This window comes from Thermobia domestica, chromosome 8 (assembly GCF_964235325.1).
Source record: "Thermobia domestica chromosome 8, izTheDome1.hap1.1, whole genome shotgun sequence".
Classification (NCBI taxonomy): domain Eukaryota; kingdom Metazoa; phylum Arthropoda; class Insecta; order Zygentoma; family Lepismatidae; genus Thermobia; species Thermobia domestica.
In genome coordinates, this window is record NC_137461.1 from 189,492,941 (window position 1) to 189,509,478 (window position 16,538).

A 16,538-nucleotide genomic window follows, 5' to 3' on the forward strand; every position below is an offset into this window, starting at 1 on the left:
AAATTTCCCTTCTTTCTACAGAAAAAGTTGAATGTGGGATTCACTGAAGGTACAAGTGTCAAATTTGGCATATAAGATCTTAATTGAAAATAAGGAAATATGAATTTCGGCGTTTACAAAAATTTCACTCTTGAGGGGGATAGGGAGTAATTTCTATACTAGCTAGCCATATTTTCCTTTATTTATTTATTTACGAAGTGTCAAATATGAAGATCTGGTTTAGTTGGAAGTATGATATGGTTCACTTCTGGCAATGGAAACCTAAAGGGTGGAAAAAAAAAAAAAAAAAAAACTAAGTTCGAAAAAAATTTCCCAGATCCTTACGTCCCTCACATCTGTACTTACAGGGAAACCCATTTTTCCCTCCACGGTGGCAAAGCAATATCCGGGGCAGCATCCTTTAGGGCTTTGCGTCGTGATGGACACTTCAAGAAATTTTTCTTCATATTTGACACAAAGCGATCTACGTTGGGATATCTTGCTCTAATTTCTTCACATAGTCTGTGGATTCCGTGTACCAGACAGATAATGTGGATCATTTTGGGATATAGAACTTTCAAGGCTTTTCCTGCTTTCACCATATATGGTACTTTCACCATATCACAGTTTCTGTGATAAACAGGCATTTCAGCTAGTCTATCTGTGTTGCTCTCTGTATAATAATATATATTATAGACAAAGTGTTGTAATTTTTTTTAAAAAGCACTTTATGTGCTCTAAATTACTATGTTGGATATCCGTGATACGTGTTTGAATTTTCTTACAAGCGTATAAGTATATTGCTTGTCAATTAAACGATATCTATTTGGAAGTTCCTATTTTGTTTGGTGCAAAATCTTTGAAAATAAAGGTTATGTGGATATAGAATGAAGGGAATTAAAATATAAATCTTGATACATCGTAATTAAAAATTTCTTGAAAGGTTTTGGTTGCATTAGGAAAACAGTCTTTGACACAACATTCTATCAAGTAACTGATGGTGTGGACTGACTAAAAACGTATTTACAGCTTCTTTGTCTTGTTATAGGTAAGTGGCCTTCTTTTCGCATAATTTTATTTATTTATTTATTTTCATTATTTTGTGTATCTCATTTCCTTGTATATTCTTTACATTTTGTATAGTTCACCAGACTGCATTTCATTTTTCTTGATGGTTATGAATCTTAATACCAACATTGCTAGTCGGCGAATGTTCTTATTTGTTGGAATGTCCTCCCTGCAAATATTTCACATTCAAAATTACATGCTCTTTGTTGAACCGTGAACATTTTAAAACAAATATTACTCATTGTTGAACCGTGAAACAAAAATTCTCCCACGAAAAATCGAACCTAGATCTACGGTTTTGACAGCAAGAATGCTAACAACTTATCAATGAGAAACAGTGAACAGCTGTCGTAAATATGTTCAGAAGTACGGGGGAAGTCACAAGTCTTAATTGGAGTAAAGTTAGAAGGAAAATAGACGTAATTAGGCAGCTCTGAAAAGAACTATTTAGGTTTGACTAGACTCAAGATTAATATCTTGTGTAGTCCTTCTTAGCTTCTAGGACGGTTTTAATGTCCTTGGTAAAGAGTTAACTAAGCTCGCGACATATTGATGTCCTATGCAACTTCTTCCCACGCATCAAGAACGAGCTCTCATAAATTGTTAGCTCTCCTTGGTGTATTATAAGATCAATTTTCTTGTAGCGTTCTAGTAACGTCTAACAATAGATTTTCCATTGGATTCAAGTCATATGCTCTAGAAACTCAGTCGACTAATTCAACATTGGGTTCCTGTTGAAACAAGGCTTTAACCAAATGGGAATCGTGAACTGAGCTATGATCTTGTTGTACTTCTATTATGCCGTCTTGAAATGAATTTTTACAACTGGGAGCAACCCTACTGTAAAATATCCAGACGTTTTCGGCTATTCAATCGACCCTCTATGCGGTGTAACTCGCCTACTGCATTCTTACATAACCACCCTAGGAGTGAACAGTAACATGCCTCATTCGATGTCTGCGAAGCATGTACCGCGGATCATATCTTTTTCCTACAAGTCTATAAATGAGTCTTGGATCATCATTCGACAATGGAAATATCTTCTCGTCTGTAAATATTACTCTAAATCAGTTACGATTAATATTTGCCTCAGCAAATGCTAGTCGGTGAACTTTATGAATGTCCATCAACTGATCCTTATCTACAGTCGATAGACCTAAAGACCGGCATCTTTGAGGCGTCATTGAGCACTACGAAAGGAACCAGAGAAACGAGATACCAACACTAACAGTCCGCAAGTCATGAGAAGGTTTTGACGGCTGACATTAATCAAGGCCCGATCTTGGTCCTGGGTTGAGACCCTCTGAAGGTCGATGCCGGCTTCTCAAGCCACGTTACCTATTTCTCTATACTTCCTCCACGAAGTGTATGCTGTAGCACGGGAATCACCAAGTTGTTCATCGCGTTAGTTACCGTCATATTAACATTAGCATATAACCAGAGCAATGAATTGCTCGCGAATCGTTTGATAATGTTGTTCGATGGTGTCTGGGTGTGTAACAAGTAAACTTTGCAAAGAGGTTCTTTTCTTTCGTGGTGAATCGTCTGCTAGCAGTTTTCCCTCAGCGTAGAAAGCAGGGTCATCGAACTCGAATATAACTGGGACCGGATACCTCAAGGTTTTGGTTAAAAGCATTTATCTGACTGCTATCTTATCATAGATTCAAGAAACTACAAAGCAGATATTTGTAATTATTATGTTATAATCTATTTTTTAAATCATAATTAACATAATTATTATTTATAGTTTATATATTATTGGTTGGTATTCTCTCAGTAGGTCCCGACAGCGCTGAAAGGAAAGGGAGGTTAAACTCCAACCTGATCGATTAATATGTCCAATTTGAAAGTTTCTGCAATGGTTTACATTATTATTATTATTATTATTATTATTATTATTATTATTATTATTATTATTATTATTATTATTATTATTATTATTATTATTATTTAAGTATACAAATCCAGAAGCTTTAACAACGTATTTCGGTTAAGCATCAAAAGCATATTTCGGTCAGAAATACAGTCAAGCTCTAAATATAAACCAAGGCAGAAGGTAATGAAATAGAAATTAGAATGGCTGGCCTCGGGCAAACGTAATATCTCTCGTTTCTGAGGCGAGGTTTAACAATCCACTAAAATCAAATTATCCACGGGGTAGTTTAAAATAGTAACCTGTCTACGGTTGTGACTCGATGCATGTACTCGACTTCACTTATTTTGTTTGGATTGGAGTTTAGTATACCTTCTTAGCACCAATGCTGTATGAGATGTAGACCTACAGCTTTAGGTAAAACCCGAACCACCATAATGAGTTCAAATTTCAAAACTGTCTTGCGGGAATTGAATCTGGAACTTTGTACACAAAAGACGTGAATCCAAGATACTATACCAATACGAAGCCGAGACTGAGTGGGTCAGTGAGTCGTGGGTCAAGTGGATTAGGTTGTGTAGCTAGAAAGCCATATAGGAAGAAGCCCTCTCTCTCATGCACACACACGCACAATATATAATTTACACGCTACGTTGATGACCATGCGACCCTGCATACTTGAAAGGTGTTCTACATGATACGCCATTTTTATAATTTCTTTCTACTTCTTTGTTATCTTTTATGACTGTTTTCTATATGTTATTACTATATCATATATCTAGTTGGTGGCAATATTTAGATGGGCTGTTTCTCTTGTAAGACTGTACACGTTGCTCTATGACAGAATGGAAGGAAAAATTTCTCTGAAGCACTTATCCGAAGGACGTAAGAATCTAAGTTCAGGAAAAATATTTTCTAATTCACAACTACTATATTTGGTTCCTGGGTGGGTAATTTTATGCATTACCCAAATTTACATCTTTCATATACTTATAATTTAAACATCGTGAAGCATTTAATTAATTAGTGTGTCTCGACGTCGTGAGCGTTCAGAAAGTGTGCCGTAAGTGGTACGTTAACGTACCATAAGCAACCGGTTCTCAATCTCTTTTTAATGTTGGCACATTTTCTGAACGCAAAAGACATCGTGACACATTTGTTTGATTTTCATTAAGGATAATATAAAATTTTATCATGTAAGACAATAAGTTTCTACAAAGTAATGACTACATAGTACTTCGCAATGTTACGGCTGTTTGAGGTGCTGGCTGGTACAGTCTGTCTTAAAACTGATTTTCATTAATTAAATGCTTCACGATGTTTAAATTATAAAATTTCGCGATAAGGCCTATAGGACTGCAAAAAAAAATTGCTTACCCAGGCATTATTCAAAGTATTGTCCATCGCTGGCCACTACTTTCTCCCATCTTTCGGGCAGCGTACGAATGCCGCGTCGAAAAAATCTTTGGAAGCGATCCACAAATCGATCCACTTTTTGACTTCTTCATAAGATCGGAAGTGTTGGTCAGCCAGGTCACGCCCATTGATCGAAACAGGTGATAATCAGAGGGAGCGATGTCTGGAGAGTACGGCGGGTGGGGTAGGACTTTCCATTTTAACGTTTTCAAGTACGTTTTGGCCACTTTTGCAACGTGGGTTCGAGCGTTGTCGTGCTGCACAATCACTTTGTCGTGCCTCTCGCTATATTGCGACCGTTTGTCCTTTAATGCTTGGCTCAAACACATTAATTGCATTCGATAACGATCACCTATGATTGTTTCACTAGGTTTTAACACCTCATAGTACACGATGCCGAGCTGGTCCCACCAAATGCAGAGCATGATCTTGGAGCCATGAATATTCGGTTTGGCCGTCGACGTGGAAGCATGGCCGGGATTTTCCCATGATTGTTTGCGTTTAGGGTTATCGTAATAAATCCATTTTTTGTCCCCGGTCACAATGCGATGCAGAAATCCCTTCCGTTTTTGCCTCTGAAGCAACTGTTCACAAACACACAAACGCCGTTCAACGTCTCTTGCTTTCAACTCATACGGGACCCAAGTTCCTTCTTTCTGAATCATACCCATGGCTTTGAGCCGTTTAGAAATGGCTTGCGGTGTCACTCCCAATGATCGTGCCAATTTTTCTTGAGTTTGACGCGAGTCTTCACTCAGCAACGTCTTTAATTCTGCATCTTTGAAAACTTTCTGTCTTCCACCACTATGCCGATCTTCAACGTTAAAGTCACCGTTCTTGAAATGTTGAAACCACTCACGACACGTTCTCTCACTAATAGCGTCCTCACCATAAGTACTTGAGGGCATTCGATAAGACTCTGGCGCAGTTTTCTTCATATTAAAACAAAAAAGTAGAACCTCCCGCAAATGGCGAGAATTTGGCTCGTAAACTGACATTTTCAATCGAGAACAACTTTACGATGCACACACAAATCGACTAATGCTTGAATGGGGTTATGTTGACAGAGGTCCAAGCTAACTGCCTGGCGTCTGCGATCTGTTTATTTCGACCGCTACTTACCGTTGTAGCCACCTATCGGAAAACGGCGGAAGCAAAGTTGTACACCTTGTATATATCCTCAGTACCATTTTCCAGAGACTTAACATTAAATTAACCAAAAGCTGTGATACAGTTTTAAATTAACGAATAAATCGTAACATACCCCATTCCAAATATTATTTTTGACAAATTTTTACCCATCAAAGGAGACCTGGACCGTTCAAATTTACAAGGATATATACTCCTGTCCTATACAACGTTTGCCAAATTCTATTTTTTCAATTCCAAAATTTAAGGAGTGGACCAATGTACTCCTGCCAAAGTTTGAGATGAGGTGCATCATTTTATGTCTTACGAAATACAATGAATTATGTACTCATTCATATGACATTATGCAATAAAGATCTTAGATAATCATACTTACACCCCACAGACACTTTCCAAAATTTTATTTTCAAGTTGACGAATGCATTTCTCCTAATATCTGGGGGGTAGGTGACTTTATCCCTCCCAAAATCAAGAGGATGCTGACCCCCATGACGACATATCACGTGACTTCGAACAACCAGAGAAAAGTTACACCAAAAGCCTCTGTTACTATTTACGTCCCGCCGAGCATTAAAACTGATTGTCACTCAGAATCGACGTGCGACTGTTGTGCAAGTGACGAAAGAACTGAAGCAGCACCTTGCACAGCCTGTGTCGACAATCACAGTTCGCCGCGAGTTACATCACATAGACGTACAGGGCCGGGTTGCACGTGCAAAATTGTTTATAAGGGATCATAATGCGGCCAATAGCACTGCGAACATACAATAGGGACCGCTGATCACTGCATACCTGTGATATAGTCGAATGAGTCATATGTTCGTTTACCTTATTTCAAACCAAACCAATATGAGTGGCGGACGCACAAAACACAGGATGAACCGCAGTTTCCCTCCAATAATGAAACTTGGTGGTGACTCTGTGATGGCGTGGGGGTTGCAATATCCTGGTTTTCAGTGGATTCTATGCTGACGCTTACCGATCGCGTCACGCCCATGATGATATCCCCATTTTGGGGGATCATGTGCATCCTATAGTTCACATGCTGTTTCCGGGCAATAACGCTATATTCCAGGATGATAATTCGCCTATCATAGCTGTAGCTATTGCCGCATGATCCGAGAAATATCGGGATGAAGTTGAACCTCCCATGACCTGTCCAATACCCGAACCACAATATAACTGAATACGTACCTGTGGTCCGCTTCGGAGACATAAATCCGGGTCACATTTTCGACTTCAAACTCTCTCACAGAATAGTATAATATTTAACTTGCTGCATTTATGACCTCTATGACTCCATTCCACGTCGTATATGAACTGTTGTGAGGAGAAAGGTGATTCACTGCCATATTAATGTGGTAAGTTACACTTTTTTACGTGTGTCCATTAAAGTAATATATATATATATATATATATATATATATATATATATATATATATATATATATAAGGTGTTACGGGTAATAAGAGCGAACTCAACGGATATTACATTTGAAGTGTGTGAGCAGTAATACCACACTTCTGTGGCAGCAGTTCTCGTGTCTATATAGTTTGTGAAAATCGTACTTCGTTTCCTTATAAATTCAGCTTGAAAATAATAAGAATAGCGTATTATCTTGATTATTCAGAGCTTGCCCCTTTAGGTAACAAGCCTTTAGTGAGTTTGATTTTACTACCAGAAACGTCTCATATATACTGATGAAGGTGTAGTTTCAACAAAGGGAAACGAAACAAAAATTAACGTTAAAGCAAGCCTAAATATTAAATCTGTTAAGCATTATAGGTAGATCAAGCTAGCATAATGTAGGGTTGCTAATTATTTATCGAGTACGAATTTCGTGACATTTGCGGGTTTTCCAAGTCATGATTTTCAAATTTCCAGGTGTATACAAGGTGACTCAAAAGTAGGTATACACCCCTGCATTGATCAAGTATAGCATTCTAGCTTATAGGTTTATTTGCTTCGGCTGTTCCGAGTTTAAGATATACGTAAAAAAGACATTAAGAACAAATAATAAAGAAACTAAGTCTACCTGATAGATACCAATAAAAAATTATATAAAAAGCAATGAGTTGAACAGTACGGGTCTGTATACCTACTTTGGTGCCACCCTATATATAATGTAAAAAAAAAAAAATACTCCCGAGCAGATAATTCCGTATCTGTTATGTATGTTTATGTATACAGTGACATAAAAAGGAAAAAAGAAAGAGACAGAGTGTATATATATATATATATATATATATATATATATATATATATATATATATATATATATATATATATATATATATATATATATATATAGGTAGGTAGGTAGGTAGGTAACTCGCAAAATAAACTTACTTATTTTTACAAAATATCCCCTATCAAATAGCCGAGTATGGCAAAATGAGAAATGGGCTCTGCGATTAAAAATCAGTACTTAAAATGCCCTCATTTTTCCAGGTTTTTATGAAATTTCCTAACTTTTCCAGGACTTTTTACGAGTAAGCTGAACTTCCTGACATTTCCAGGTTTTCTATGTCGGTGCGAATTCTGATAATGCTAATAAGTTACAAGATTATGTAAGAACACAATGGAAACAACATAAAACAATTATTTTTTCCTAAGAACAGTTTAAGCAATATGCTTTTATTAATTTTATTGATTTTGATCTACGTATAATTTCAAAATAATATCTATATCTAATTTTACCGAACAGGTAGGCATTTTACTTATCTGACACAACACCGAAAATAACTCTACTAGTAGTTTTCTTTCAAAACATACCTGAGAACATACGCATACTCTCTGCACTGCTCCTGGTGGTTCAGCGTAATCTGAAAGAAGCATCGTACTGTGGTCATACATTTGTACTTTTGATTCTCCTTTCGACTCGGCACCACTCATGATTCGAAGGAAGTCTGTACTTCGACCACTTGTACCACAGCAAGAAGGAAATGAGACTTCGCTTACACGTAGACAAGTTGACTCTTCAGACGTAGGGTGTGTCTTACTCCGCATGTACAGAACAGAGTTTCCATCCGAATTAGTATCACTTCTTTTCCCGACTGTATTAGTACTATTTCTTTTTTCTACACTATCAGTACCACTTACTTTTCCTACAACTTTCCCTACACTATCTTTGTTCTTGTTCATAGTGTTCATAGAACATTTCACTGATACTTGCATTGTAATCATCTCACTCTTTCTGTTTTGTTCATTACTAGTGCTATGTCTTGTTCTTCCTACTTTTCTTTTCTCATGTTTGAAAGGCCTAAAATAAAAATTAAAAAAATGTTACTAATTCGAAATCATACACCTACATCATGTCTTGCAAACAGCAGAAATACTTATAACATTAATTTGTCCTCAGAGTTTTAGCTTAAACATGCAAAACAAGCACCAACAACAATAAGCTAGCATAGTGAAGCTCTATCTTCTTTATCTTCGATTTTCATATCGTCCAAAAGCTGACACCTTCTTCTTCCCCTCTTTCTTCTTCCAGAAATTAATCCTTTCAAAGTATTTCTTATAAGGCAATTCATCCTTAGACAGTGTCCTAACCAATTTTATTTACTTTTTGCTACCAACTTCGAAATTCTTCTTTCTTCATTCACTCTTCTCAGAACTTATTTATTTCTTATTTTGTCTTTTCAGCTGATTTTTCCATCCTTCTCCACATTTACATCTCGAACCTTACTATAATTCTAATTATAGTAAAAATATATGTGAAAGTACAGTAACGTAAGCATGACTGTTCAACTGTATATTATAACACTGGGTGAAAGACGCAGAGCTCGTTCTTATAGCCACTTTTTCTAGAGTTGACACTTAGTAATATATCATGATAACTGTTTGTGTAAATATTTACCTTTTATTTCATTAATGATGATCACTGTATTTACAATAGCAAAAGGACACGTTTGGAGTGGGAATTAGTTCTCACCCTGCCTTGAAGCAAGCTATTTCAAAAGGCGACTGGCTGGCTCGTATATCATACAATATTTACAACTTAGGAAATTTACAAATAGTGAATTTTATTGTTCCGTTTGTTAACACATAACCATCCCAGACAAGTTACATTTCGATTCTATAAGGTTGATTACTAGAATGGTTTAATAATATATTTGCACCACTTAATTTTCTTGAGTTCTTCAATTTCTTCTACCTCTCCTTACGAGAGAGTGAGTGAAAGTTGAGAATCTCAGAGTAAAAGACATGGGATTAATTTTTCTGGCAGTCGTTCTTTTCGAAAAGAGAGCAGCTGATAATTACTGACTGAATGTCGAATGAACTATTTATGTTCTTAACGGTTGGTCTCAAACTTTTCATTCACACGTTACACTACAGCAGAGATCTATTGTTTCTTACTTGTGGAAAGGGTATAGAAATTCTTCATATAGCTGATAGCACAATTCTTTGTTTCACAGTAAGTGATGGATATCTGTATTCGTGGTAGTAAATAATAATAATAATAATAATAATAATAATAATAATAATAATGAAGTTACCTTCACTGCAGTGAGTATACTTTATCTAGAAAAATATTTTATTTAATTTGTCAGTATTGTATGATTAACTGCATATCAAATATTTTATTTCAATTTGTAGTAGAAATCTATTTTATCAAATATAAAATTAGTTTGGCGTATAAATTTTTACGTACATGCTTATTTGCATTTATTTTAGTCTCATTTCACACTCATCCAAGTATCACTGATTATTTTAGAGATTTTCAACCGATGAGTATTTGTTTTGAAACTTAAAAAAAGCAATAAAGACAATAAAAAACAATTTTAACACCAAAGCATTAAATTTGAAAATTACATGTGTAACAAATATTACATTTTTAATTACTTCATCATATCTTCATGTTAAAAAAAAAAAAAAAAAAAAAAAAAAAAAAACATCTGAGACCGAATTTCGAATCCTCGATCACCAGTTTCACAAGTTCTTTACGAAGATTCACTACCTCACCACGCTTGGTTACCGTCAGCACAAGTACTTCTTGCAGCTAATGTTTATATAAAGAGCAGAGGGAAAATGCAACTTCCTCTGTACAGATCGGTGGAAATTATGATGGATCTAGGCTCACTTTTGTGGACTTCGTCTCTGGAAGGGATTCTAGGTTTTTGTTAACGGAAGCGTATTCGCACAGCTTCCTTCAGTTGCTTTGTCTTTTCACGATGGCAGACACACAACATTGCACTGTATGTCTGTGAATTCTGTGATGCCATCACTACTTTCATTTCGCGAAACACTGGTGGTGTCAACTTCACTGGGGTATATTTCGAATGTGGCTTAGTTGGTTATACACAGTCTGAGGGCGGTAACACTGCATATTGTCGCATATGACACACACACGGTAGAGAATCCAATTATGTATCTCTGTTTAACTATGCTGAACAACTGAAGGGATATCGAAAAGTGGTGCAATGTATTTTTTGCAGAATCCATTTACCTTCGGCGACATGAAAGTCCGCAGAACATGATTAATTTACTAGCAGACACATCACACACGCTAATACCTCACTGGTGCAACTTTCACATTTCTGCGCTGCGTCTGCTGCCTGCTGCGTTAAATTTCATCATCATCCGGAATCCTTTCAGGCTCTGGAGCTATTCTAAACGTGTGTGCTACTTTTGTTTCTTTCTTCATCTTTGAGGTTTCGTAAGTTATTTTTGTTTTCACACCCCTTCAGTTTATCAGCATGGTCAAAATTTCTTCGGAAAGGTTTTCTATGGGTTTTAATAGGTTGGATTGTTAATCCATTTATGTGGTAGACTGTGGTTCATCATAGATATAGGCTGGCATCCTGCGCCCCAATAAACGTACCCATCATTCGGTCTTCATACGTAATTTTCATTCTTCTTGTATCAACATTGTTGATATAGTACTTCTATCCCTATATGCATTTGCATCATCGTGTATATTTCACGAATTTATTCAATATATCATTGTGATTTTGCTACATTTCGTAAAATTTTCATTTATTATTTTCTGCTTCCTTTATTACATACATATGCGTATTTGAATTATGCATGAGAAATGTATTATACATTGTGAAATAGTTTATTCATGGTAACTTGTGCTTATTATAAATTGAAAGAAAAATTGAACATATTTATATGCATACTAATTTATCCTGTTCTATAAGTTAATCCTTTTTCCAGCATGTTTAACCTACATTTACAATGTATACTTGAATTACATACGACATGTAGTAAATTAGCATTTTCTTACATACACGAAAAATATTTTAACATGAAGAACTTTACTTACAAGGAAGAACATATTTACCTACACTAAGAACAACATAGCTTCATATCAGTATAATTGTATTAACCATATGAAACATTACGGAAGATCTGTTCGAGAGAAGTTTTAATAAGATGTACAGAAGTTTTAGTAAGAGAGAATTACCTCAGCCAAGCTATAAACAGTTTCAGTAGTTACAATTCAATCATGTTACTAACAAGTAGACCTCACCAATGCGCCGTTGCGTTAGCAAAAGAAAACAACTACTGTCCTAATGTAGGGTTGAATACAAGACACTGACAAAAATTTTAGCTGCTAATGAGCACTGGAAATATGGGAAAAACGAAATAGAAACCTGAATTTGGGAAAGCCAAGTACAATATGATTTGATAGTTGCAAGACCGATATTTTTTCGAAATAGACGGAGGAACAATAGTTATGACTTCAACTATATAAATCGAATTAGGAGGGATGTTTTTATGGCATTCCGGCTCATGACCGCCATATTGGATCGACGTCAACTTTTTCAAATGGAAATAGGGTCATGTGAGGTATCAAACAACAATGATTTTTTCCACCCAATCTCATACACTAATTAGTTTGTCAATATCTAGAACGGTTTACAACTTACAGTTCTTTGAATGTTGAAAAAATCGTTGTTTGTAGCAGATAACAGATAACTACAGTGGCAATGAACATAGCTCCAGAGACTGCATCGCCCGAGAACTTTGGATATAAAAGGCAAAAGGAAAATTGAGGCTCTTGCAATAAGTGTAAAATGCTATGACACATTCCTACACAATCATGCCTTTACTTATTTAAAGGGAGAGTTAGTTGGTAAGCTGTTCATTGTTCTCCAGGAAAAGAACTGACTAGTGCCTGTAAGATTGCAGACTGTATTTATTAGGTTAGTGCAGAAACTTGGCAATATGCATGTCACAGCATCAACATCTGGTAAAATGGGATTACATGAACTGCGAGAATGGTAAGTTAATTGCTATTGGCCAATACAGGGAGTAGGAATTCACTTATGCTGGATAGCTGAGAATTATTTAATAATGAAGAGGTGCGAAGTAGAATAGCTCCACCTGGGAAATCAGTGGGAATGCGACAAATTCCAAAAGGTACCACAGGCATATATCAACCTTTGAATGTATTTTTTTTTTAGATAATGCAAAACATTGGCGTACCATATGTGATTATGCAATAAAGGACGAACATTTCCATTCAAAACTGCATGATAGAGAAACTATTGTCACTCTGCATTCCCTTGTGTACAATCAATTTCAGTCTCCTCGCTTCACAGGAAGGATTCAATAAGCATTTTGTAAATCAGTATATATTGATGAGCCGATCGAATGGTTCGAGGTGCCGAAAAAGTACGCTTTCAATATTCCCGGCATTAACTTTTGTGATATTTGTGACGTTTCATTTTTTATTAGGTGCTCATGGTGGTCTGCAAAATTCTGTTTTGACCATTTTATTAATGTTGAGGACTTGCATTTCTTGCATTGCTGTAATTTTGTCCAGTAAGAATGCTATCTCTGGAGCTATGTTCATTGTCACTATAGTTATCTGTTATCAGTTACAAACAACGAATTTTTTAACATTCAAAGTATTGTAAGTTGTAAACCGTTCTAGATATGGACAAACTAATTAGTGTATGAGATTGGGTGGAAAAAATCATTGTTGTTTGATACCTCACATGGCCCTATTTCCATTTGAAAAAGTTGACGTCGATCCAATATGGCGGATTTCAAGATGGCGGCCATGATCTGGAATGCCATAAAAACATCCCTCTTAATTCGATTTATATAGTTGAAGTCATAACTATTGTTCCTCCGTCTATTTCGAAAAAATATCGGTCTTGCAACTATCAAATTATATTGTACTTGGCTTTCCCAAATTCATGTTTCTATTTCGTTTTCCCAAATTTCGTGCTCATTAGCAGCTAAAATTTTTGTCAATATCTTATATTCAACCCTACTCTAGGACAGTAGTTGTTTCCTTTTGCTAACGCAACGGCGAATTGGTGAGCTCTACTTGTAAGTTTGAATTATGTATATAAGTAAGTCACACGGACAATAATTTAAATATGTTCATGTTTCTCAAAGCATCGTAGGCTACAATGAAGCAAAAAAATCGTGCTAACAAGATAATGTTTTTTGCTTCTCTAACGAAGGATATCCGTTTTGCACTAACAGGAAGCTTCAAAAACATAAGAAAGAAGAACTTGATCCAGTGTACACTCAATGGGAAGAGAGCAAATGGAGAGGTGTACCTGAGGATCTCCCACTAGAGTGCAATTGTACTATTTTGGTCACAAAATCTTACACTGTATTCTAGACACTAAATCCGATAAAACGAACCTAGATCCTTACAAATTTCCATAGGTCTGACTCATTTTTCCTGCATATGTATCACAGACAGGGTTGGAAACTGAACGATAATATTACTGTATGAATATCATAATTTGTTGACTGTACAGTGTACGACAAACTCATAGCTATTATACAGAAAAATATTGTAATTTTAAATCGGAAATTTGATACATCACCTGTATTTTAAAATTAGAACGATGTAAATAAAAGAGAGAGAGATGAAAAAAGGGGTAATATCTTAACTACAAAAAGCTTATGATGACTAACCACCTATTGTACGTGTTTGGTTTATTATTTCACTGCCAAATCGAATGTCCTCACAATATGCTCTTCTCTGATGACCTTCATTGGAGCCAAAATCAAGGAATAATTTATTAAAAGCCTATCGAAATCAGCATTTTAAAATTTCACAGTTGGAAACATGTGAGTCATGGTATCCATCTGTTGCATAGGAGATAAAGAAAATAGGCTTTTGTTTCCAAAAAGAGTTTCTCAAGAAATAAAGTAAAATGACAGTTACTTGCACTGTCAATATTACAACTTTGATGGCACCGTAAAGTTATACGTTAGAAGATAATAGAACATAAAATAAATTACAAATTTGAGGAACCGATACAGGATTATGTGAATATATTTAGCTGCGCATATTGCGATATTTTTTTCTCCCCGGGCCGCTAAAACAATCATTCTTTCAGTGAACCAATTACGGTCATTTGTTACTTATTTTCTGTTATATTGTATCTTTTGTAAGTAACATTAACTAATTCTTGAGAAGTCCTACTGGAAGTTAACTTTGTAATTAGTAATGAAAACAGAAAAGTTAATACTGATGTGCAGCAATACTTAAAATGAAGAATCTATTTAAAAAATACTTGTTTGTTACATCTATTTTTTAAAAAAATTAGAACCCAATAAACTATTTTAAGGGAGGTTGCAGTGGCTTAATGCTAATTTCTGGTGCGGGTCCCTGGCTCGACTAAAGTTCGCGCCATTTGGACTTATGATGGACGAACACTGTGTGCAGAGTTTTCTCGGGGTTCTCCAATTTTCTCCTACTTTCTTCATTCTACCATTTCATTTGTTATCATTATTGACTCTCTTCAGCCTTAGAGCATATTCATGAAACGGTAATCAAAAAGAAAGCTAAATTTCGTGGCAACACCACCTTTTGGTAGGAAGAGTAATTTAAATTTTTAAAATGCAAGAATAATACTAATGCTTTAAAATATTCAAATAAATCTTATGCATTTTGAACTAATAGTTTTCAAGGAATTGAAAGGAAGATTTTAATATCGATTCTTCTAAAAGCATCCGTTCTTAGATTTCAGAAACTTATATTTACGTGACTCAAAAATCTTGACATTGATTGCTGCTTTTAAAATCATAGAGAGAAGGAAGTTTATAGCGAATCGGCCGCACTAGTTTATAGAATATTTTCTTTCCTGTAAAACATCTAGCCAGGGCGTACACTTGGAGGGTGAGGTAATAAAATATACCAATGTGCGCCATTTTCTGTACAGCACACACGCACAGAGAGCATACAGATTTAACATTATCGTATTTTACATCTTTTTTCTGTCATGTTCATTTCAACATGCGAGCAATTGAATGCCGAAGATTGATTTAGATAAAAGTGAAGTAAATGATGAAAAATAGTATCAAAATCTGTCAATTACAAACTTCTCTTACCGTCTTTCTAGATATCGCAGCAAGAGATTGCTAGGAGTCAGTGGAAAAACAAAGTAATAGGTAAAATAACTGGTCAACGAATAATGCAAAACGTACAATCGACGGTTCAAACCTTCGTCATACCCTACTGACTTTTTCTTAAGTGAAATTATGGAATAAGGAACAAAACAAAATGAAACGTGAATACCAATATCCAGACAAATCAGAAAATAAAACAACATTGACACTGTAACGACAGCTATACCAAGAATAAGCAACATGCAGGCATGACCGAGCTAAGTTACGCGACTAGCTTAGTGCTACGCGTTTTAAACCAGATAATTCGACAGTTCTAATCACAAATGGTAGAATCGATTTTAATTTTTGAATCTCTTTCTTCATTTGAAAGCGTATTTAAATGCACATGGTGAAAAGTTACATTTTCTCCCGGCATACGAAGCAGGGAGAACTTCGAGCTTATGTTATATATATATATATATATATATATATATATATATATATATATAATAAGAAACCAACCGGAGAAAGTAATGAACCAATTTTAAAAATTCTTTTCACCGCTGAAATGCTTATTTATCAGGTAGCTGAAAACTATTAATGCAATATGCTTGCACTAATGACACGAAATAATACATTTGGAAGTTTAATCTCTCATACTCGTAATCTTGGCTTGTGGCGACAGATAGAAGCACAACTTAGTTTCTAAAATAGCGTCTATGTAGCAGAAAGCATTTT

General features: G+C 35.5%; 1 protein-coding gene across 1 annotated transcript in view; it reads right to left on the minus strand.

Moving 5' to 3' along the window:
• The window catches only part of LOC145693383 (uncharacterized), a 175,698-nt gene that overhangs the window by 124,298 nt on the left and 34,862 nt on the right, over nt 1-16,538 (minus strand). The window contains exon 4 of the mRNA XM_081769330.1: nt 8,262-8,748. Coding sequence (XP_081625456.1) covers nt 8,262-8,748 — 487 coding nt within the window. The remainder of the gene's footprint in view (nt 1-8,261; nt 8,749-16,538) is intronic.